The sequence below is a fragment of the Chelonoidis abingdonii genome, chromosome 23 (genome assembly GCF_003597395.2).
Source record: "Chelonoidis abingdonii isolate Lonesome George chromosome 23, CheloAbing_2.0, whole genome shotgun sequence".
Taxonomy (NCBI): Eukaryota; Metazoa; Chordata; order Testudines; family Testudinidae; genus Chelonoidis; species Chelonoidis abingdonii.
In genome coordinates this window covers 22,465,222-22,488,796 of record NC_133791.1, presented here as the reverse complement: position 1 = coordinate 22,488,796, position 23,575 = coordinate 22,465,222, and the positions used below count along the sequence as shown (strand labels likewise).

Sequence of the window (23,575 nt, the reverse complement as noted above, 5' to 3'; positions counted from 1 at the left end):
GGCCAAAAGTATAAGTGAGTTCAAAAAAGAATGAGATCAGTTCCTGGAGGTTAGGTCCCTCAATGGCTATTAGCCAGGATGGTCAGGGATGCAACCCCTTGCTCTGGATGTTCCTAAACCTCTGACTGCCAGAAGCTGATACTGGACAACAGGGGATGGATCACTTCATTATTGCCCAGTTCTGTTCATTCCCTCTGAAGCACCTGGCATCAGCCACTGTTGGAAAACAGGATACTGGGCTAGATGGATCATAGGTCTGATCCAATGTGGCCATGCTTATGTCTTACATTCCTACACAAGTGCTAAGTGTTACTATTTCATTCTGCCTCTGCTTGTATCAGGCTGGAGCATGGTGTGCTGGGCCCTGTCATCTCCAGGGGCTGCACAAGCAATGGGCTCAAGCTGCAACATTCAGACCCAGACTGGAAAGACCCAAGGTCCCCATAGGTGTAGTTTGACTTCTATATTGGGGGGGGAGGGGACAGCTCCAGTCAGGCCAATGGGACCACACACGGGGTTGGGGGCGGGGGGCAGGGGGGGATTCCATGCCTGCCCACAGGGGTGCCATTTCAGATTGCAGGGGGACTGTAACCATGATTCCAGAGGGGTTCTTAGGGAACTGAAAACTCTAGTGTTTTTGTAGATAATAACTTAGAAATTATCTGACAGGAGCACGGTATCTATTTCCTATATCAAGAAAGGAAATTAAATATTAGACTCACTCAGCTCTAATGCTAACATGTTCTGACATCTTGTGGCAAGTCACTTATGGGGCATTGGCTAGGTTTAAAATGGTCATGCATATTCTTACTCAGATACACTTACTGAAGTCAGAAGGGACCAGCGTGATAATCTAGTCTGATCATGCACCTTCCAGCCCATAGAACCTCACCCACCCACTCCTGTAATATATCCCTAAGATCTGGCTGAGTTACTGAAATCCTCAAATCACAGTTTAAAGATTTCAGGTTACAGAGATTTCACCATTTACACTAGTTTAAACCTGCAAACGACCCATGCCCCATACTGCAGACGAAGGCAAAAAAACCCAAGGTCTCTGCCAATTTGATCTGGGGGAAAATTCCTTCCTGACCCCAAATATGGTGATCAGTTAGACTCTGAGCAAGTGGGCAAGACCCATGAGGAAGATACCTGAGAAAGAATTATCTGTGTAACTCAAAGCCCTCCTCATCTAGTGTCCCATCTCGAGCCATTGGGGATTTATGCTACAGGCAGTCAACAATGGGCTACATGCCATTGTAGACAATCCTGTCATACCATCTCCTCCATAAACTTATCAAGCTCAGTTTTGAAGTCAGTCAGGTTTTTTTGCCCCCACTACTCCTCTTGGGAGGCTACTCCAGAACTTCACTCCTCTGATGGTTAGAAACCTTCATCTAATTTCAAGCCTAAACTTGTTGATGGCCAGTTTCTATCCATTTGTTCTGGGGTCCATGTTGACGCCTAACTTAAATAACTCCTCTCCCTCCCCGGTATTTATCCCTCTGATGTATTTATAGAAAGCAATCGTATCTCCCCTCAGCCTTCTATTGGTTAGGCTAAATAAGCCAAGCTCTGTGAGTCTCCTCTCCTAAGGTAGGTTTTCCATTCTTCAGATCATCCTAGTGGCCCTTCTCCACACCTGTTCAGTTTGAATTCATTTGTCTTAAACATGGGAGACCAGAATTGCACACAATACTCCAGATGAGGTCTCACCAATGCCCTGTATAATGGTACTAACACTTCTCTGTCTCTAGTGGAAATACCTCGCCTGATGTACCCTAACACCGACTGTGTCACCTTTTCATGGTCACATCACATTGACAGCTTGCAGTCATCTAGTGATCAATCAATATGCCCAGGTCTTTCTCCTCCTCTGTTGCTTCCAACTGATAAGTCCCCAGCATATAGCCAAAATTCTTGTTATTAGTCCCTAAATGCATGACCTTGCACTTTGCACTATTAAATATCATCCCATTTCTATTATTCCAGTTTACAAGGTTGTCCAGATCTTCTTGTATGATATTCTGGCCCTCCTCCCTATTGGCAAAACATTCCTGCTTTGTGCCATCTGCAGATGTTATTAGCACACTCTTACTTGTTGTGCCAAGGTCAGTAATAAAACTGTTAAATCAGATTGGTCCCAAGTCTGATCCCTGAGGAACTCCACTAGTAACCTCCCTCCAGCCTGACAATTCACCTTTCAGTATGACTTGTTGCAGTCTCCCCCTTAACCAGTTCCTTATCCACCTTTCAGTTCTCTTATTAATCCCCATCTTCTCCAGTTTAACTAATAATTTTGCATGTGGAACTGTATCAAATGCCTTCCTGACTTCCTAGATTTACTGCATTTCCTTTGTTTAAAAAATCAGTTATCTTCTTAAAGAAAGATAGTAGTAACTTGTTACCACCTCTTGAATACAACAATTGAAACAATTGTAGAAAAATCTACAGTTACTTTCTATTATTTAGGCTATTTACTGTTTGCAGTTCACCAAGCTTAGAACAGATCATTTAACTTTAGGAAACCTCCTAACAGCCCTGTCTTATCTTAATCACCCGTTAATTACTGTGTTATAAACAAAATTCTGAGGACAACACAAATGCCGCTCGTTGGGGGTGGAAGTTTTTTGTCACAGAAGAGCTGACAAACAGCGGCTACATAGCACGACTTTTAGCGGCACAGCTGTGTCGCTAAAAGCTGTGTAGTATAGACATAGCCTAAGGCTGCCTGTCTGAGGCTTACAGTTTGGGGGGGGCAAGGTCCCCCCATGCCTCACCCATAATCTGCCCATGAAGGCCCCAGAGGCATTTGGATCTCTGCAGACCATGACTCTGGTCTGAAAATGAGGGTGGCTCCACTCTGCTCAGCCTGGCCCGCAGGTGCCCAGTGAGATGCCAGAGCAGCCCTCATTTGGGCATCATCTGGATGCTATGGAGGTGTGAGGCCTGGAGAGTTTCCTGTCAATCATTCAGACACCTCCTCTCTGCTGAGCTGATGGGGCGAAAGGCCGCCTGCCGCCCTCGGAGGAACAATGCTCTGGTGCCCAGTGGAGCAGTTTAAAGGTACATGGCCTGGAACGAGGTCTGCAAGGGAGGAAGAGATTTACAGCCATGCCATATATCAAAGGGGAGCTCAGGGGTCTCTACCTGCCTTTGTCTGCTAGCAGCAGAGCAGTTCCTGGAGCTGTAAAACCCCCTATCCCCAGGCCCTCTTGCCAGAAACTGCATCTCCACGGCCATTTCCACTGCTGTACCTATCGCAGCAGGATTGCCCATAAAAAAACAACAACATTTGTATGCTCAAGCCCATAAAAGACTCGAGGAAGCCAGGGCCGGGCTGTGGGTAAATAAACTGGCTTCAATTTCAGCCACGCTCAGCAGGGCCCTGGGGATTGCATATCCTAGTGGAGAAAGTGTCTGCTTCAGTGAAGGGGCAAGAAGCAGCTAATGAGGCTCCATGAGAGTCTGGCTCAGAGATGTGAGGGCAGGAAGAGAAGTCTGCACTGGTAATGAAGAAGGAGAAAGAGGCAACCCAAGGAGGATCTATGAGGCCAGATCCTCAGCTGGCATAAACCTGCGCAGCTTCAAGGACTTCAATAGCCTCTTATTGGATCTACACCAGTTTACACCAGCTGGGAATCTGGCTCATGAGTCTGTGAAGGGATCCGCTGGAAAAAGAAGGTGGCTGGAGCTGCTGCATATTCTCAGGCCAAACCCTGACCGAGTCCAAGGGAGTTTTGCTTGAGTAAGAGCTGCAGGGCAGAAGGAGACAGGGCTTGCCCCAGGGCTAAGCAGAAGATGAAGGGCTTTGGGGGATAGCCGTGAGCACAGAGAGGGGCTGAAGGAGTAGGAGAGGGGAATTTGTAAATGCCACGGTTGGCAAACAACAGGGAAGGGAATACATAGCCTCGAACTAAACAGGTCTGGATCAGCATGGCTGGGTGATGCACATCTCCAGGAACTGAGTTTTGAATCAGTGTGGAATAGTGATCAGAGCACAGGACTGGGACTCAGGAGATCAGGGCTCTCCTGGCTCTACCACTGGCCTGCTACATGACCTAGAAAAAATAACTTCCCCACCCGGTGCCTCAGTTTCCCCATCTGTAAAATTATGATGGTACTGCCCTTCTGTGTAAAGCTCTTTGAGGTCTGCTGATGAAAAGCACATGATAAAAGCTAGGTATTATTAGGCTTATAGAAGTTCTGGGCAACAGGAGAGCTCACAGTGGCCTGGCAAAGGCAGGTGTGATGCCCAGATTCCAAAAGGGAAAACAGGGTGATCCTCGCAATTCATTCCTCCCAAGGCCAAAAGGGACCATTATGATCCTGTTGTCTGACCTCTGTTTAGCACAGGCCAGAGACCTGCCCCCAAATAATTCCTAGAGCAGAGCTTTTAGAAAACCAGTCAGTTTTGAGTTAAAAATGGCCAGTGATGGAGAATCCACCATGACCCTGGTCAGTTGTTCCAGTAATTACTTACCCTGCCTGACCGTTAACCATTTACACCTTTATTTCCGGTCTCAATTTGTCTAGCTTCAGCTTCCAGCCATTGGATCATGTTAGACCTTTCACTGCCAGATGTCTGGGGGAGAGCAGCATCCACAGGGCTGCTACATCCTCTCCTCGTGCAAGTGGGGGAAGTGGGCAGAATCTGGCTCCACCCCCTCCCATACACAAAAGAGCAGTGCCAGTGCTGGGGGGAAGTATGCTGTGCCAGGCCTGGGCACTTCCCACACAGAGCAGGGGGAACCAGAAGCAAGGTTGGCACAGCATGTCCATCCTCTGGAACTCCCCACGGTGGGAAATGCAACCATCCATGCTGGTGAACAAGGGGGAATCAGGGAGCCCAGTCCCCAGGCACTATGCACTGCAGGCTGCTCTGCCCTCATTCTCACCAAATGCATTTCGTGCGGCAAAACTGTTGTTTGTTTTCTTCAAAATCAGCAAAATATCTGAGACCAAGGTGCCCCATTTGGGGCAAGGCTTGACTGGACCTTGCCCTGCTGTGCCATACAGCATGGAGGCAGAGGACCAACCGCTAGTCCTGCTAGCCAAGGCCTGGGTTAGGCTAGAGTGCAAAGACACTGCAGGCTGAGAGCTGCACAGTGAACTGGCCTTCTGCCTGGCATCAGTGACAAAAGGTAAGCGAGCAAATGTCACAACCCTGCTCCCTGGGATGGCTTGGAGCCCGGTGTTCCCACCGCTCCCTGGCCAAGTAACACAGAGAACAAGGGAAGAAAAACATGTCACTGGGAAAAGTACAAGGACCTGTAGATCTGGGGCCTGAGCCTGCCGCCAACACACCAGAGTCAGTAGCCCAGCCTGGGGAGGGGTGGGCAAGCTGCAGGGCTGGCCCCTGGCAGTTCCTCAGAGCTGGAGGGGGAACTGAATGAACGAGGGCAGGGAAAACTCCCACATGGCAAGGGGGTTCCTGGCCAGCGGCACCTGCTTAGTCCCAGGCTGGTCGCATCCCAGAGCCCAGGGAAATCAGACAGACACTTGGCCAGGGACACTGGTCTGGGGGAGCAGTAAATGGCCCTTAGCCCATTGTAGCAAGGGGAGTCTCCTAGTCCCTGAATCACAGTCACTGCAGGGTCCCTCTGCTCACTCCGGACTCCACAGTGGAGCTGATTTTCATGACATTGAGAGGGACAATTGTCTGTCCGGCTGGTGCACACTCCCTGGGCACCATCTGTCTATCCAGCTGGTGCCCACTCCCTGGGCACTGTCTGTCTGCCTCCTTGGATACTCTCTGTCTGTCCAGCTGGTTCCCGTTCCCTGGGCACTGTCTGCCTGGCTGGCACACACTCCCTGGGCACCATCTGTCTACCTGACTTGTGCCTGTTCCCTGGGCACCTTCTGTCTGTCCAGCTGGTGCCCACTCCCTGGGCACTGTTTCTGCAAACCTGTTGCATGCTCCCAGGCACTGTCTGCCCAGCTGGTACCCACTCCCTGGGCACTGCCTGTCTGCCTGGCTGGTGCACACTCCCTAGGCACCCTCTGTCTGTCCAGCTATTGCTTGCTCCCTGGGCACCATCTGTCTGTCTGCCTGGCACACATTCCCTTGGCATACTCTGTTTGCCTGGCTGGCACATGCTACCTGGGCACCATCTGTCTATCCAGCTGGCTGTCTGCCAAACTGGCACACACTCCCTGGGCACCATCTGTCTGCCCACCTCGTGCACGCTCCCTTGGCACCGTCTGTCTGCCCAGCTGGTGCCCGCGCCCTGCACACCATCTGGCTGGCTGGCTGGCACACACTCGCTGGGCACTATTTGTCTGTCCAGCTGGTGCTCACTCCCTGGACACCGTCAGCCTGGTGAAAATGAGTGAGTGAGTGAAGGTGGGGGAGAATGAGAGACAGAGGGAGGGGGGATGAAATGAGTGGGGGCAGGGCCTCAGTGAAGGGGTGTGGCAGGGGCGGGGCCTCAGAGGAGGGACAGTGCAGGGGCGGGGCAAGGGTGTTCAGTTTTGTGCAAGTAGAAAGTTGGCAACTCTAGCCAGGAGAGAGGCCACAGGATCAGGCCATGGGTCCAAGCAGCTGAGAGAGTCTCACTCTTCTCTTCTTTGCTGGAGCTGCTCTTGGATGTGTAAAGCAGGAACTCTGGAGGAGGTGAAGGAGGTTATATTACCCCTCTGTTTGGCACTGGTCAGACCTACTCTGGAACCTGGAATACTGTTTTGGTCACCCATGTTCAAGAAAGATGAATTCAAACTGGATCAGGGCAGAGAAGAGGTGCCAGGATGATCAGCAGCTTGGAAAGCAGATCTGGAGCCTGGAGAACTGGGGATGGTCAGCCTCGTCGAACACAGCTGGAGTGGGGCTCTGGTTGATCTCTAAAAATACAGCAAGGGATGGACACCAAGGAGGTGAAGAGCTAGCGAAGCTGAAGGATAATGTTGGCACAAGAACAAATGGGGATAAATTGGCCAGGAATCAATCTAGGCTGGACATTAGAAGGTTTCTAACGATCAGAGGAGGGAGGTTCTGGAGCCGCCCAGTAGGAGCAGGGTGGGCAGAGAACCTAGCTGGCTTTAACATGGAGCCTGAGAAATGTATGAATGGGATTATATGATGTTTGATTGCTGCCAGGGCCGGCTTTAGGCCAATTCCACCAATTCCCCCGAATGGGGCTCCATGCCCAGTGGCAGGGCCGCCGGCGGTGGGGGGGCAAGTGATCGAGAATCATTCCCTGGTGAGAGGCTCCTTTTTAATTTTTACTCACCCAGCACTGCTCCGGGTCTTCGGCAGCACTTTGGCGGCGGGTCCTTCACTCACTCTGGGTCTTCAGCAGCACTTCAGCGGCAGGTCCTTCAGTGCCGCTGAGGACCCGGAGCGAGTGAAGGACCTGCCGCCGAAAACTAGGAGCGTCACCCGGTGAGGACAAGCCCCACATGTTTTTTAATGTGTTTTTTTTTTTTTTCAGTCATCTCTGCCGGGGCCCCATCAGAACTGTTCGAATTGGGCCCCGCACTTGCTAAAGCCGGCCCTGTTTGCTGCTATAGCAGGGGACTGGACTCAGTGACTCAGGACATCCCTTCCGCTGCCATGTCCCTATGTTGCTTCTCATGTAAGCTAGATGCCATGGGGATGGACACGGGGATTCCCCAGGGGCCTAGGGGATTAAGGTGCCAGATCCTGAGGGGAGCAAAGGAGTGCGTTCCTGTGGCTATGCTGTGTGTTTGGACTGGGGCCCTGGCTGGCTCTTGTGTTGCCTCAGCTTGTTCCCCAACTCAGCCCATAAGAGCTGGCAAGTGACTTAGCTCTGCTTACCAGGAAATGGGGTTTTATTTAATCTGATCCATTCTCCAGTGTCATTCTGCAGGGGTGTAAAGCAGCCAGTCATTTCATCTCTAAGGGATGGGCTCCAGCTGGATTCATCTCTCGGCACTGGAAGGCAACGGTGCCAATCTTCCCGATTATATTGGGAGTCTCATGATAGTTGGTGCTTTGCTGGAAGCCCAAGCACCTGGAATTAGGGGATACCCCCAGCTTCCCTTCTCGTTATAAGGTAACTATCTAGAGCAGAGGTGGACAAACTACAGCCCATGGGACCCTCCTGCCCAGCCCCTGAGCTCCTGACCCAGGAGGCTCACCCCCGGCCCCTCCCCTGCTGTTCCCCCTCCCCCGCAGCCTCAGCTCACTGTGCTGCAGGTGCAATGCTCTGGGCAGCAGGACTGCGAGCTCCTGGGGCAGCGCAGCTGCAGAGCCTACCTGATCCTGTCTCTGTGCTGTACGAAGTGCGGCTGGCTTCAGCCAGGTGGTGCAGCTGCCTGTCATGATGCAGCTGCGCCAGCAGCTACCGGTGCTCTAGGCAGTGCAGTAAGGGGGCACGGAGTGGGGGATGGGGGTTGGATAGAGGGCAGGGGAGTTTGAGGCGTGGGCAGGGGGGTGGGCAGGGACCAGGGTGGGACGGTGTGTAGTCAGAGGGTGAGGGAACAGGGAGCATTGAATGGAGAGCACAGCTGTCCGGGTGCAGTTCAGGGAGAAGCGTGTGGATGGGCAGGGTCCCGGGGGGGGGCCAGTCCAGGAAGGAGGGGTTGGAATGGGAAAGTGTGGGGAGCAGATTAGGGTGAGAGTGGTCTGGAAGGGCGGCTTCGGGAGAGAGTGGTTTGGATGGGTGGCAGTCAGGAAGGAGGAAGGGGGGCTGTGGGGGGCAGTTAGGGGCAGGGAGTCTGGGGGCAGTCAGGAGACAGGAAGCGGGGGTGTGTGGATGGGGCAGGGGTCCCGGGGGGGGGTGCCGTCAGGGGGCGAGAAGCAGGCGGGGTTGGATAGGGAGCGGGGCTGGGCCATGCCTGGCTACCATAAAATTTCTGAAACCTAATGCAGCCCTCAGGCCAAAAAGTTTGCCTGCCCCTGATCTTGATCTCACGGTTGTGGAGAAAAGCTGGAAAATGTGAACCCTCAAGGCTCCAGAACAGGAAGCAAAGAGAACCCAGATCTATTATTTTTAAAAATCTCATGATTGTTAAACCAATCTGCAGATTTTGGGGGCCTGATTCCTGATTTCAGGATGGTTAGGGTTGGCAACGCTGGAGATGTCGTGGCTGAAGTCTCTGCATCAACCCCCTAAAAGTCAGTAGCCCAGCCCTTGCCCTTCACTACTCTCTGGGCACATCAGGGGCAACAGTTTAAACATTTTAACGGAATGGACCTGGCAACCTGACCATGGGACCCCAGTGTTCCCACTCCTTGGTATCATGTGGGCTCAGATTCTTTCTGACAACAGGGACATTTAAGCACATGGCTTGTGTGGTGCCCACAGGCCGGGGTGTTATCTGTCCTTGTGTACATGAAATAGACACAGATGGGAAGCTGTCAATGCAAAATTTCATACCAAGTGACCCTCCGGTCCAGACATCTCTAAGATGGGAGTCAGTGGAAAGGACTGGGGCGTAGGCGGTCGCAGCTGGTCTGAGGTCTGCCCACCATGGACAGGAGTTGCCAAGCCCGAGTTAGAGGAATCACAAGGCCAGGTTCCATAAACAAGAGCCAGGCCAGGGTCAGAGATTAGAGATTAGAGGCAGTACCAGGTTAGGATCGAGAGGCAGGGTCAAAGTCAGGCTGGAGTCACAGACCAGAGACCAGGATACAAGGCAAAGTCCAGCCCAGTTACAGGCCAAGGCCTGTGTGGCTGCCCAGCTAACTTTGTGGGGCAGCCCCTGGGGTTAAGTAGGGACACATGGCCAATCAGAGAGCCCCAGGGTCTCTTGGGCAGTACGTCCTGCGGCACCTATTCTCCACAGTACTCCCCGGCTGCGCGGCTGCAGGACCTTCTGGTGGCACTGTGGGAACAGCAGCTGTCCCAGGCTCTGCTGACAGGGTCCTTACAGTCATTAGAGGAACCAGTGACAGGATCAAGTTAACACAGGTTTAATCAGGGATCTGGGTCCCATGACGCCTCCCCTGCTGGAAGGCCCATGACTCCACCCTCTTGGGGATGAGATGCCCTTCCAGCGGGTGGATGAAACACAGACTCCAGGGAGGATTCATTCAGGGCACAGGATCTCTTCCCCAAGACCTGGGTGAGAGCGCTGCCTGGTTGGATTCTGTGCCCAGCTACATAAGTGCACATTCACAGGAACTCCACTGCAGGCAATTGAATCTCCATTGGGGTAGCCAACAGTAGCATAAGGCCCAGGGCTGGCACCTGCCCCCAGTTCCTCAGGATTGCTAATAAACCTACCCTACGTCCAGGATACCCCTACCAGGAGGCACCTGCAGTGCCCTCCAGCCAGCCAAGCTAAACTGCCACAGGCTTCTCTTAACCCAAGCCACTGGTAACAGCAGTCCTGGGCTGTCTGCAGTAATTGAAAATCAGTCCTCTGCATCTAGAAGAATCGCCCTCTATTGCCTGAGCTAAGGGGATGAACTAAGCTAGTCAAAGCCTGTAGCAGCTTCATGAACCAGCCACTTAAAGGGTGACAAAGAGCCAAATTGTGTTAGCATGGTTACACAAGCATTTACACAAGGATGAGATTGTGGTAAAGGCACATGATTGAGTAACAAGACAGCACAGTTCTATTCCCACTAATATGCTGTGCAACCCTTGGGAACTAAAAATTAATTGTAGCTTAAGTATAAACCATCATGACTTATGTAAGCAGAATATGTAATTAATTAATATGTAAGCAGAATAAAGACCACACCAATAATATATATACTTGGTGCCTTAGTAAGGCCAATTTCTCAACACTGAAAACAATTATGAGCCAGTTCATCTGAGAATAAGAATTTAAACCTCAAAATGTGAAATGATAACTGGGAATCTTTTAAGACCACCCTACAAGATGCCCCAAAAGCCACAGTCAAGGCCATACTAGTTAAAAAACCAACTTGGAGTAGAGGAGAAGTGAAGGCAGCTGTAAAAAATAAAAATAAAACAAATGCCATAAAGAGGGAAAAGATAGTAATGAATACAACTCAAAAGTTAGGCACTGTAGAAAATTGATAAGGGAAGCAAAGGGACGCAAGGTGAACTCTATGGCCTGCAGAGTTAAGGACAATAAGAAGGAGTTTTTAAACTATATTAGAAACAAAAAGGATCCTGACAATGGTATTGGTCCATTGCTATATGGAAATGGTATAGTTATCAATAATAATACAGAAAAGGCAGAAGTGTTTCATAAATGTTTCTATTCTGTATTTGGGGAAAAACAGATTACATAGTCTCAACATATGATGATGATAGCACTCTTTCTATTCCACTACAGCATGAGCTAGTCTCTAAGGTGCCACAAGTACTCTTGTTCTTTATGCGGATACAGACTAACATGACTGCTACTCTGAAATCTATTCCACTAGTATCTCTGGAGGATGTTAAACAGAAGCTACTCAATTTAGACATTTTTAAATCAGCAGGTCCAGATAGCTTGCATCCAAAAGTTTTAAAAGAGCTGGCAGAGGAGCTTGCTGGACTGTTAAAAGTCTTGGAACACTGGGGAAGTTTCAGAAAACTGGAAGAAAGCTAATGTTGTGCCAACTTTTAAAAAGGGTAAGTGGGTTGAACAAGAAATTGTAACCCTGACATCAATCCCACACTGGATAATGAAGTGGCCAATGCAGGACTCAATTAATAAAGAATTAAAGTAATTACTTCAAATTAACATGGGTTTGTGGAAAATAGATTCTGTCAAACTAACTTGATCTCTTTTTTTGATGAGATGATGAGTTTGGCTGATAAACATCATAGTGTAGAAGTAATAGGCTTCTGTAAGGTGTTTGACTTGGTACGGCATAACATTTTGATTAAAAACCAAGAATGATATAAAATTAACATGGCACACATTAAATGGATTAAAAACTGATAGGTCTCAAAATGTAACTGTAACCTGGGAATCATCGAGCGAGTGTGTTTCCAGTGGGGTTTGGTTCTTGGGCCTGTGCTTTTTAACATTTTTATCAATGACTTAGAAGAAAAGATACAATCATCACGGATAAAGTTTGAAGATGACAAAAATTGGTTGAGTGGTAAATAATGAAGAGGACAGGTCACTGATTCAGAGCAATCTAGATCGCTTGGTAAACTGAGTGCAAGGAAACAGCATGCATTTTAATATGGCTAAATGTAAATGTATTCAGCTAGGAACAATGAATGTAGGCCCTACTTACAGGATGGGGGACTCTATCCTGGGAAGCAGTGACTCTGGTGGCGGGTAGATAATCAGCTGAACATGAGCTCCCAGTGTGATCCTGGGTTGCATAAACAGGGAAATCTCTAGTAGGAGGAGAGAGGTTATTTTGATCTCTCTATTTGGCACTGGTGCGACCCCCGTTGGAATACCGTGTCCAGTTCTAATGCCCACAACTCAAGAAGGACAGTGATACATTAGAGAGTGTTCAAAGAAGAGCCACAAGAATGACTGAAATATTAGAAAACCTGTCTTATAGTGGTGGGCTCAAGAAGCTCAATCTATTCAGCTTCACAACGAGAAGGTTGAGGGGTGACTTGATCACAGTCTGAAAGTATCTACATGGGGGACAAATACTTAATAAGGGGCTCTTCAGTCTAGCAGAGAAGGGTCTAACACAACCCAATGGCTGGGAGTTGAAGCTGGACAAATTCAGAAATAAGGTACAATTTTAACACTGAGAGTAATTAACCATTGGTCCAATATACCAAGGATCATGGTGGATTCTCCATCACTGGTTATTTTTAAATCAAGACTGGCTGTTTTCTCAAAGCTCTGCTCTAGGGGTTGCTGTGGGGCAGGTCTCTGGCCAGTGCTGTGCATGGAGGGCAGACTAGGTGATCCAAGTGGTCCCTCTGGCATTGGAATCAATGTGCCTTAGTTTCTGCCTCTGTTTAAAGGGGAAAATTATCCTCACAGCGCACCCCAGAGAGCTGCTGAGGCCAGATTCATTCCTCTTTGCAAAGTGCTTTGAGATCCTTGGGTCCCTAGCCAGCAAGGAGCCAGCAGAATCAGCTCCTACAAGCACCTTCTGTACGGCAGCCCTGTGTGTGCCTCAAGGGGCTGGGGACGTGTCAAGGGAAGGAAGGGGCAGGGAAAGAGACTGACTGGAACAGGCTGGTTCCTTGGGGACCGCAGCCAGCTGGCACCGTTTAGAGCAGCCCCAAAGCTGTTCTTACCTGCATCCAGAGATAGCCCATACCTGGCTCCCTGACAGCATCCCCGCTGCATGCAGAATTCCTCATGGCTGCAGCATCTTATCAGCTGTGGGCCAGTAAGAAGGGTCAGTGCCCCAGCTAGGGTATGAGGGGTTGGGACTGCTCCATGCCCCAAGCCTGACTGCCTACTTTTGTCTCCTTCCAGCTCTAACCTGACCAGAATCCCCTTTCCCACCACCTCGGCCTTGGTATTTCCTTCTTCCTGCCACAACTGGTGCCCAGGACCTTTACCATGGAGAATGAGCAGCTGCAGGTTCCACCTCCCTCCAGCAGCACCAGCAGCACCAGCACTGCCAGCAGCAGCAGCAGCAGTAATGGGCGCCAGCCGGGACCCCAGATCTCTGTGTACAGCGGGATCCCAGACCGCCAGACCGTCCAGGTAAGGACCTGCAGGGTGGGGGAGGAAGCCAGGCTGTGCTGCTGTAGAGGTGCCAAGGAATGGGCAGGATCCGGGGTGCCCTAGAACTAGTGTCACTCTTGGGAGCCTGGGATGGGAGAAAATCCCAGGCAACCCCCATGCTTCCCATTCACATCCTTTTGGAGACTCTGCTCGGCACACTGAGACCCCGGAGTCCCGGCACTGAGGGGATGAGCTCTGCGCACCAAGACCCCGGAGCCCCGGCGCTGAGGGGACGAGCTCTGCGCACCGAGACCCCGGAGCCCCGGCCCTGAGGGGATGAGCTCTGCGCACCGAGACCCCGGAGCCCCGGCACTGACGGGACGAGCTCTGCGCACCGAGACCCCGGAGCCCCGGCCCTGAGGGGATGAGCTCTGCGCACTGAGACCCCGGAGCCCCGGCACTGACGGGACGAGCTCTGCGCACCGAGACCCCGGAGCCCCGGCCCTGAGGGGACGAGCTCTGCGCACCGAGACCCTGGAGCCCCGGCGTTGACGGGATGAGCTCTGCACATTGAAGTTGTGGGGAGGGATAGCTCAGTGGTTTGAGCATTGGCTGCTAAACCTAGGGTTATGAGCTCAATCTTTGAGGAGGCCACTTGGGGATCTGGGGCAAAAATCAGTGCTTGGTCCTGCTAGTGAAGGCAGGGGGCTGGATTTAATGACCTTTCAAGGTCCCTTCCAGTTTAGGAGATAGGTATATCTTCAATTATCATTATTATATTTTTGTTTCTAATTTGCTCAAAGGCATCAGTTGATTAGGCTGAGGCCTCCAGATCTTTTCAGGGAGGAGATGATGCAGCACACCAACGGTTTAAGTTTAAAGCTTTATTGATAAAATAACAAAATAACAGCAGAGAGTGCGGGGAATGCTTTCCCAGCACGCAGGGAAGGAAAGAAAGCATAGGCGTTCCATGAGAACATGGGGTTGGCTGGGCAGTCAGGTCTATTAGTCCAGAGCCTTTACCTCATGCTGGTGCTTTCATTTCTGGTGGGACCTTGACCCCTGAGAAAAGTCCTGCAGAGCAATAGGCCTGAACCTAGCAGGAGCTCTAGAAATGACTCTGTGACTCTGCGAGTGGGCTCCCTCTGCTACGCTCCATGGCTGGGGAATCCAGGGGCAGCTTCTCTGTGAGAGCCAGTGGGACTTTTCCACTCACAAACCCTGGGTCTCTTTCCTTCCAGTGCATTTGGAATTTCTCCCTGCTTGCCTAGGGAGCTATTGCCAGTCAGGGGACAATCAGCGCCCTGAGCCAGGGGTTGGGGGAACCGGCTCCTCTGCCTGAGAGTTGGAGACAAAGTGTTCCAGTCCCTGCACATGCAAACAGGCTCACTCAGAGAACACACACACAAGCATGTGTGCACACTCAGAGGACACGCACACACACACAGGACAATGTGCACGGCACACAAATGCACAATCCATGTGCATGCATGCACACAGAGCACGTGCATAAGACCACACGCTGCACACAACACCCACACTGGACACACACAATCTCAGGGAGTTCCTGGTTTTGGTGAAGACCCTGGGCTCCCAGTTCCCCCTGCTTTCCGCCACAGCTTCAGACACTCTGGTGTTCCCCGGTTTTGCAGCCAGAGCAGGGCCAGGCCCCTCTGACCAGCTACATACAGCAGCCCCCTCGCCAGCACCTCCCCAGGCTGTAGGGCCTGTGGTCACGAAGCGCCCTCTACTGGACTCCAGGCCTCTGACCATGAGAGCTGACTGCCCTTAGTGCATGTGCTCTGATGGCTGGGTGCCCAGCCGCACTGCACTGGACATTTGAGAGGAGCTCAGCAGTGGTGGGGCCAGGTTTTACAACCAGGGGCAATGGATATCCGCAGTGCTTCCCTGTTCAGTGGATGGACGCCGCCTCCGCTGCCCCCTCTGTGACACCCACGCCTCACGCACCACAAGCCCAATCCCAGCCTGGTGCGGAGGGAAGGTCTGGGAGGGGGTGGCTAGAGAGCGAGCCCATCTTATGCTCACCTGGCAGCCAGGGCTCCTGCAGAGCTGGGCCTGGCTCCCCACCCTGCGCACTGCCACCTGGCACATGGGGTCGCACCGTCCTTCCTGTTTGGCCTCAGTCATGGCAGAGTGGGAAGCCAGCCCCATGGGACAGCTCCTGCTGCTGGCTGTGTGCTAGGTGGGCTTGCTCTCCAGCCCCATGTGAAAATTCATGTCATCCACCTCCTTTGGTCAACTGCATAATATGCTTGGAAAGGCACCACACGGACGTGAAAGGCCACCAAGGGCAGTTCTCCCCGTTTCCTCTACCACTGCCTCACACGTTGGGACCTAGGGAACTCCAGAAGCATCCCAGAGGGGGCCAGTTCTGAATCTGGTGGGCAGAGCTCCCAGGAGCAATTCCATGTCTGAGCTGGGAACCACCTGGGGCAATTCCACTCGCCTTGAACCTCAGGACAAATGCCTGGGACCCCTCCCCCTTGGCTATGGGCCCTGGTCTTCCCTGGCTCCCAGCTGTTCTTCCTAGCCCAGTGGTCTGTATGTTCTTCTACCTGGGGGGTGGGAGGGCTGAGCAGGATGGGAGGGCGGGGTGTGGACAGTAACAAAGGAGTGAAAGAGAGAGGGGGAGGGATGGGAATGAAACGGGGGGAGGGCCCGAGGCAGCAGAAGGGGGATAATCAATAGCAGTTAATCAGCCATGCAGATGATGTGCTGAGACACTAAATACCTGAGAGGGTGGAGGGGTGGGGGTGATCCATCCCTGGATTCTGTAGCTACCGCCCACGGGGCCCCCAATGGGTCTTTGGACGTGGTTCTGGCCTGCCATTCAGCCAATATGGGTACCAGCACTGACTCTGCTACTGACTTTTCATGTTTCTGTCTCCGTGTCTCAGTTTCCTCCCTCCTTAAATTGGGGCTAATAATCTATCTGGTCTATGCAGGCTGTGAGCTCTGTGGGACAAGGCCCTGAGGTTATCTCTAGCTGAGGCTGTGACACACCCACAGAGACTGAGCAAGCCCTGACTGTCAGTAAAACAAACGTGGGTGGAGGGTCATGCTCTGGGGCCCCGGGACTGGGGGAGAGGATGGTTCAGTTCAGTTCAGTTCCACTTGCTGGAGGGGCCCCTTTACTTATTCAGTGTATTTAAAGGCAGCCCCAAGTGCTGGCCCCAGAATATCCAACTGACCTGCCTGGAGTCACAGATCCAGCCCGCTGCCCAGGGCATAGCTGCTGCAGTCCAGGACAACCAGCGGGGTTGGGGAGGGCTCCCCAATCCTGGGGCTGGTGTTACTCATCCATGTCCTGAGGCGACCTCGTGACATCATGGTGAGGTGACCGGGCACAGGGAGAAGTGAAGGTGTTCATGTCTCCAAGCAAGGCCCCAGCTGGGCACACAGATGTGTAGTGTGTGTGTGCGCACACAGCATATGTGTGTGGGGTGTGTGTGTTCGCATGCGTGTGTGCATTTGCATACGCACACATTGTGTGTGTGCATGCAGTGTGTGTGGTGTGTATATGCAGTGTGTCTGCAGCATGTGTCTGGAGTATGCATGTGTACAGTGTGTGTGTCTGAAGTGTTTGCATGCAGTGTGTGTGCAGCATGTCTGTGTTCAGGTGCAGTGTGTATAGGAAGAAAGGAGTGCACCAGAATACAAACCCTGGACCTCAGAAAAGCAGACTTTGACTCCCTCAGGAAACTGATGGGCAGGATCCCCTGGGAGGCTAAGCTGAGGGGGAAAGGAGTCCAGGAGAGCTGGCTGTATTAGCAGGAGCATTGCCAGCAGATCGAGGGAAGTGATTATTCTCCTCTATTTGGCACTGGTGAGGCCACACCTGGAGTATTGCATCCAGTTTTGGGCCCCCCACTACAGAAGGGATGTGGACAAATTGGAGAGAGTCCAGCAGAGGGCAACGAAAATGAGCTTTCACACCTGCGGCCCCGATACCTCCACCCAGTGGGAATGGCCTTCCTACACTTCAAAATATTTTAGAACATTATGCCACTTCACAAGAGAGATTTAATGGAGATTTGTGGAGCAGGTGGATGGGGGTGCAGATGGAGAGGGAAGGGAAGGCAGCAGGAGAGGGGCGCAATATCTCCCCTCTTCCCAGGAGGAGGTGGGGAGCTGGCACTGGGTGCTGGCAGGAAATGCTGGGAGCTCCAGAACCAGCCCAGCCCAGCCTGAGGAGCGGTCACTGCGTCAGCAAGGGCTGAAGGGAGGCCTGGGGGACAGTGGGTAGGGCACTTGTCCTGGCTTGAGGGGAGTTGTACCCCTCTGCTCCCCCCACTCCCCTGCCTTATCCCTGAGCCTGGTCCTTTCAAAGGCTCCCTGTCACTGAGTGCTTCCCCCTGGGGGGGCCCTGAGGAGCGGGCTGGGGGTCTTCTGGGGCTGTTGGGCTTCTTGGGAGCTCAGAGATTTGCAGCTGCAGGAAATTATCTTGGATTTACCCCTCAAAGCGCCAATCTTTGCCTTTGGCCTTGTCCATACACAACCTGGCAGTGGGTTGGTCAGATGGGGGCAGATCCCTGTGTGGACACAGCCTGAGTAGTTGGAAGCTGGGTCTGTGCCTTTAGTTCCCCTGTAAAGTGTGGGCCTTGTTAAACAGTACCAGTGCCAGTGGGACACTTATTCTGGTGGAGTGTAGCCTGCTCTACACACAGTTTTGCTGTCACTTTGGGGTGTGAGTTTTTACTGATATACAAAAGGCTGCGAGTCTTTCACAGAGGTCACAAAGTCAGGAATTCCATGACTTTCCAGGACCTCTGTGACTTCTGCAGTGTCTGGTGCAGCTCACCCTAGGGCGACCCTCGGGCCAGCCGCACCGACTGCTGCTCAGTTGGCCCCAGGCAGCTGGTCCCAGGTACTGCCCCAGAGCAGCAGTCCAGAAGCAGCAGCAGTGCCCTGGGCTGCCCCACCCCCAGCAGCAGCGGCGGGGCTCTGGAGTGCCCCCCCGCAAGGAGCAGCAGTGTCCTCTGGAACCCCCCGACCCCAAGAGCAGGAGTGCCCCCCGGCACCTAAGATTTAGTTAGGGGTATTGTTAGTAAAAGTTGTGGCCCGGTCACATGCCATGTCTTTTTAGTTATTGCCCGTGACTGGTCCATGACTTTTACTAAAAATACCTGTGACTAAATCATAGCCTCAGTTATCCCTTGTGGGGATGCGCTTATACTGGATAAGGTGCCTTAGACCAGTCTAGCTTATTCCCCTCCCCTGTGGGACTAGCTATACTGGGACAAGCGCCTTTGTACTGGAACCCAAGGGGGCAGTGGTGATGCTCAGGGCAGAGGAGTTTGCCCCTAGTGGCACTTTCACACCCACAACTGGCCAATTCAGGGCCTGGTTCAGGAAGCTCCTGGCCTTCTCGCTGATTCTGAGCTCTTCCATAGCAGTGTCTGTGGGTGACGCTTTCTCCCATCTCCAGTTGGCTGAGACACTGTCCCATGCTAGCAGGTGAGGACTTGTCCCCTGTTATTCACACCTTCACCACCTTCTGGCCAGACCTAGGCAGTGACAGACCTAGGCACCAAGCCTTCAGCACTTAAGAAACTCCAGCTAGTACAGCCTGTCTGCCCAGCAATCTCAAGCGCATCAGCCCATCTCCGACTCTCTACACTGCCTTCCCACAGAGCAGAGTCAAGTCCAGCGTCTCAGTCTGTATCTTCAAGGTGTTCAGCCAGGATAGCTGAAAGAGCCTCATGCTGTGGGATGAAGACCGTGGTCAATAACTGCTCCACAGGTCCCAGGGAACTCTCTGCAATATGAGTGACCTCCTCTGCCCTCAACAGGGCTTCCTTGGGGTCAGTGCCAGACTGGGGAACAATCTCCCATGGGGACTTAGGACCATTCCAAACCTCCAAGTCTAGGTGCCAGTTGATGCTTCATCCTGCCTTCACTGATACAAACACTGAGCAGCCTGGATGTGTCAACAAAACCCAACCAAACCAAACCTCTCTCCGCTGCACAAACAATTCTCTCCTGAGATGAACCTTACATGTCAGATCTTAGTCACATGACTCAATGCGCAACTGGCTGGGGCTCAGATACTATGGTGATGAGGGCAAGAAAAGAGACTACAGAGAAGAGAGTGGCATAGAACAGGACAGAAATAAAGGTCTTGCTGTATCCCCACTAGGGAGGGCTGCACTGCTGTAGCCATTCTGTTGTGAGTTACAATGGTACAAGTTTTGTGCCTTAGACCTCTTCCAGAACGACTGAACTGAAAAAACCCACCCTGAAAGTGACATAAGAGTGTCCGCACCAGGGTTGCACCATTTGAACTAAATTGATTTCACACCTTAGGTGAGATTGGCCAACTTTCCCATGCAGAAAAGCCCAGAGAGGGCAAATTAAACCGATATACCCCAGGCTCACAGTGATACACTGTTCTCCCACAAAGTTACACTGGTTTCATTAAACCAATTCCACCACCCTAAGGCCAGGCCTACGCTGAGTCAGGGATCACATCCCAGCACAGCCCGATGGACAAGGCGATGTCCGTTGTGTGGACCTGGCCTTAGTGGAAGCGGCAGACATTCTGCATGTAAGATTAGCCCTGAGTGACTGAGCCAGAATAGGACTCAGGAACGTTTCACACTAACAGCTGTTTCGTGGGAATGTGGCCTTATTTAAAAATTAAACCCCTCTGGAGAAATTGACCACTATCGACACTTCTCATTTTCCTGAACATTTCCTGCCATCGTTTTTTTTATCAGAAACCCCTTTGCCATTTGTCACTGACCGGCTTCCTGTGGGAGAAATGCAAGTGAAAAACTTCAGCAACAATTCTGATAGAAACGTTGGTGAGAACTGGTGCTGGAAATTGAAACCCGGAAGCTCCCCCAAGCTTGTTTCCCCTGGCTTTGGAGCAGCTGTAATTATGGAAATGATGGATGTTGCAAAAAAGCAAATGTGATTCTGGGATGCATTAACAGGTGTGTTGTAAACAAGACACGAGAAGTCATTCTTCCGCTCTACTCTGCGCTGGTTAGGCCTCAACTGGAGTATTGTGTCCAGTTCTGGGCACCGCATTTCAAGAAAGATGTGGAGAAATTGGAGAGGGTCCAGAGAAGAGCAACAAGAATGATTAAAGGTCTTGAGAACATGACCTATGAAGGAAGGCTGAAAGAATTGGGTTTATTTAGTTTGGAAAAGAGAAGACTGAGAGGGGACATGATAGCAGTTTTCAGGTATCTAAAAGGGTGTCATCAGGAGGAGGGAGAAAACTTGTTCACCTTAGCCTCTAATGATAGAACAAGAAGCAATGGGCTTAAACTGCAGCAAGGGAGATTTAGGTTGGACATTAGGAAAAAGTTCCTAACTGTCAGGGTAGTTAAACACTGGAATAAATTGCCTAGGGAGGTTGTGGAATCTCCATCTCTGGAGATAGTTAAGAGTAGGTTAGATAAATGTCTATCAGGGATGGTCTAGACAGTATTTGGTCCTGCCATGAGGGCAGGGGACTGGACTTGATGACCTCTCGAGGTCCCTTCCAGTCCTAGAGTCTATGAATCTATGGGAGCTGGGCAGGGAGAGGGGGAATGTGAATGAAGATGTGTGAAGAGAGAGGGGGGATATGACCAGTGGGGGAAGGGACTCAGTCACCCAGTATATCCTCATGCAGGAGAAATCACCAGGGGGAGTTTTTCTCCCTAGCTGGGCCACCCTGTAACCCTCAGGGTATGACTTCTGAATGGTTCCCCTTTGCTGAGAGATACCCCTGGCTGTGCTGGCATTCCCCTCTCCTCCCCGCCACCAGTGAAGTTAATCCTGGCCCTGCTGCTGTCAGTCATTTGGAAATGTAACCTCTGCTGCGCCCCAGGGAACTCAGCTCCAGGAGAGAGCCAGCTCCTGACATTCCTCAGATCGTGTCTCACCACTGCTTATGTGCAAAATAATGCATGGGACTGAAACACGCTGCCTTTCCATTGTGTTGTGCGCCCACTGCTGTGTTATTGTAGGGTTGCTCATGAGCAGTGTGGCGTACATGCAGTTTTGTTATTGTAGGGTGGCTCTTGAATGCTAGGCTTCTGTAAATATGAAAATCATTATTATATAATAAAATGTAGGGACCCCCCATTCTCCCTTTGCTTCCCCTGCAGCACTCCCTTCTCTCTGTGATGTGCTACAGCACTAACCTGGTGCCAGAAGCCAGGCCTCTGTCCTGTTGGGATTAAGTTCTGGTGCTTCTCATTCCTCACAAGGGTTTGACTTGGCAGTCACTTGAACTCCTGATATACATAAGTAATTGGCAGCTCATTAACAGCTTGTTAGGGAGACTAAAAGTAAAGTAACAAAAATAAACCCCAGATGTGCAACAGAGAGACTGCGTGTACAGCGGCGGGTCCTGCTTCCTTAGTGGGGGATGTGACGCAGTAGGGACTGTCTGCATGGGGGATGGGAGAGCAGGGGATGACTTTAGGTGAGGGACAGGACCTCAGCCTGTAATCTGAGCCAGGAATGGGGGTGGAGGGAGTCAACCCCTTTGCCCGGGAAGCTGGACAAAGGCAGAGAGCTGGCTGGAGAGGTTTTTAGTTTCAGGTTTGGGCTGGCTGGGAAGAGGCAGGGAACCCCAAGTCTGGGCTCTAAGATCCTTGCCCCCCCGAGGGACCTGGCTAAGGGGCCTGATTGTACCTACAAGCCCTGCTTGGGACTGTGTTCCTATTGTCTAATAAACCTTCTGTTTTACTGGCTGGCTGAGAGTCACGGTGAATCACAGGAAGTGGGGGGTACAGGGCCCTGACTCCCCCACATTCCATGACAGGGGAGTCCCCCCATAACAGATTGAGGGATGGATATTCCCCATTCCACCCATACTTGCCCCCCCCATACTGTGCCCTGGCACACAATAGGTGCTGCCATCTCTTCTTTTCTTTCCTCTCTTCTGCTGTCTTCTTCCCTTTCACTCAGTTCTGCAAAGTGCTGACTCACATGAGGGAGGGAAGCTCAGCGCTGTAACATGATTTAACGTCACCAGGTGGCACTGTTACAGAGCCCTACAAGGTCTAACTCACTGAATGGCCAAGCAGGTCTTGGAGACATGCTTATTGTGAGTGGTGGTGCAATTCTCTCTGACAGCTGAGTGCAAGGGACAGCAACCTTCACTCTGCCTTAGTCTGTCTCTGACTGAATCATTTCTTAATTTCAGAGCTGCTGCCCACAGGTCATGCAAACAAAAACAATGCCTGGTGTTAAAGCCTTACAAGCACCTTGTAGGACTGGGTTCTAGAAGAGCAAAGGGGAGAGGCAGATCTAGCAGGGTAAGAGCTACACAGAATGGAATCTTTATCAACTCACTCCAGGAGCCAGACCTTTAAAGGCCTCCTGTCAAGCAGTCGGTCACAAAGAGAAGTTGCGCAAAGTTCCACACTGGCTGTGGTATAGGGGTGCAAGGTGCCATTGGCATGGAGGAAGTGCTCAGGGAGGTATTTGGGAGCAGAGATTCTTCCCTAGGGGGGAAGTCTTACACTGATTGTGCACAAATGATCCAGACCGCTCTGGCTCAAAACTGCAGCACTGTAGGGTCTGGGCAGTTACTGCAGAATTGTTCTCTAAGAGTAAGAAATAGTGGGATGGGATGAAACTGAGGGAAGGGAAATGTTTATCTCAGGAAAGCTCCCGAGGGTGAGATTTCTTAAGGGGTGTGTACGTGTCCACACTAGAAAGTTGTACAGCTTTACCACTATCAGTATAGTTCAAGCAGCACAGCCCCCTGGTGTGGATAGAATTATACTGGCCCCAGTGCGGATACCATGAGAGCTTCTGCCTATTGGCTTATGCCAGGGGTTGCACCAGTACAGCTAGATTGGTAAAAATTCCCCCAAACTGAAAAAGCTCCACCTGTGTCTAGAGCAGGCCAGGCTGTGCCCAGTGGTGGTGGGGCGCCCAGTAAGGTGACAAAACAAGGCACCACAGGAGGGCTTGGGGCGGGACTAGCTGGCCCACTGGCTCTCCTTCAGCTCCAGGGCTGGAAAACAAGCTGCCAGCCCCAGCAGTGCAGCTGGGGGAGAGGCCAGGCGGCCTGTCGCGGGCGCTGCACGCAGCTGGCAGGCCCCCTGCTCCGCCGCCGAGCAGCAGC

The 23,575-nt window shown here is 51.8% G+C and overlaps 1 protein-coding gene across 3 annotated transcripts in view; it reads left to right on the top strand.

The window, feature by feature from the left end:
- The window catches only part of PHC2 (polyhomeotic homolog 2), an 88,296-nt gene that overhangs the window by 15,573 nt on the left and 49,148 nt on the right, over positions 1 to 23,575 (top strand). For all 3 annotated transcript variants that reach the window (XM_032798474.2, XM_032798475.2, XM_032798476.2), the window contains exon 2: positions 13,279 to 13,512. In XM_032798474.2, the coding sequence (XP_032654365.1) occupies positions 13,366 to 13,512 (147 nt within the window). In that variant the 5' untranslated portion in view covers positions 13,279 to 13,365. The remainder of the gene's footprint in view (positions 1 to 13,278; positions 13,513 to 23,575) is intronic.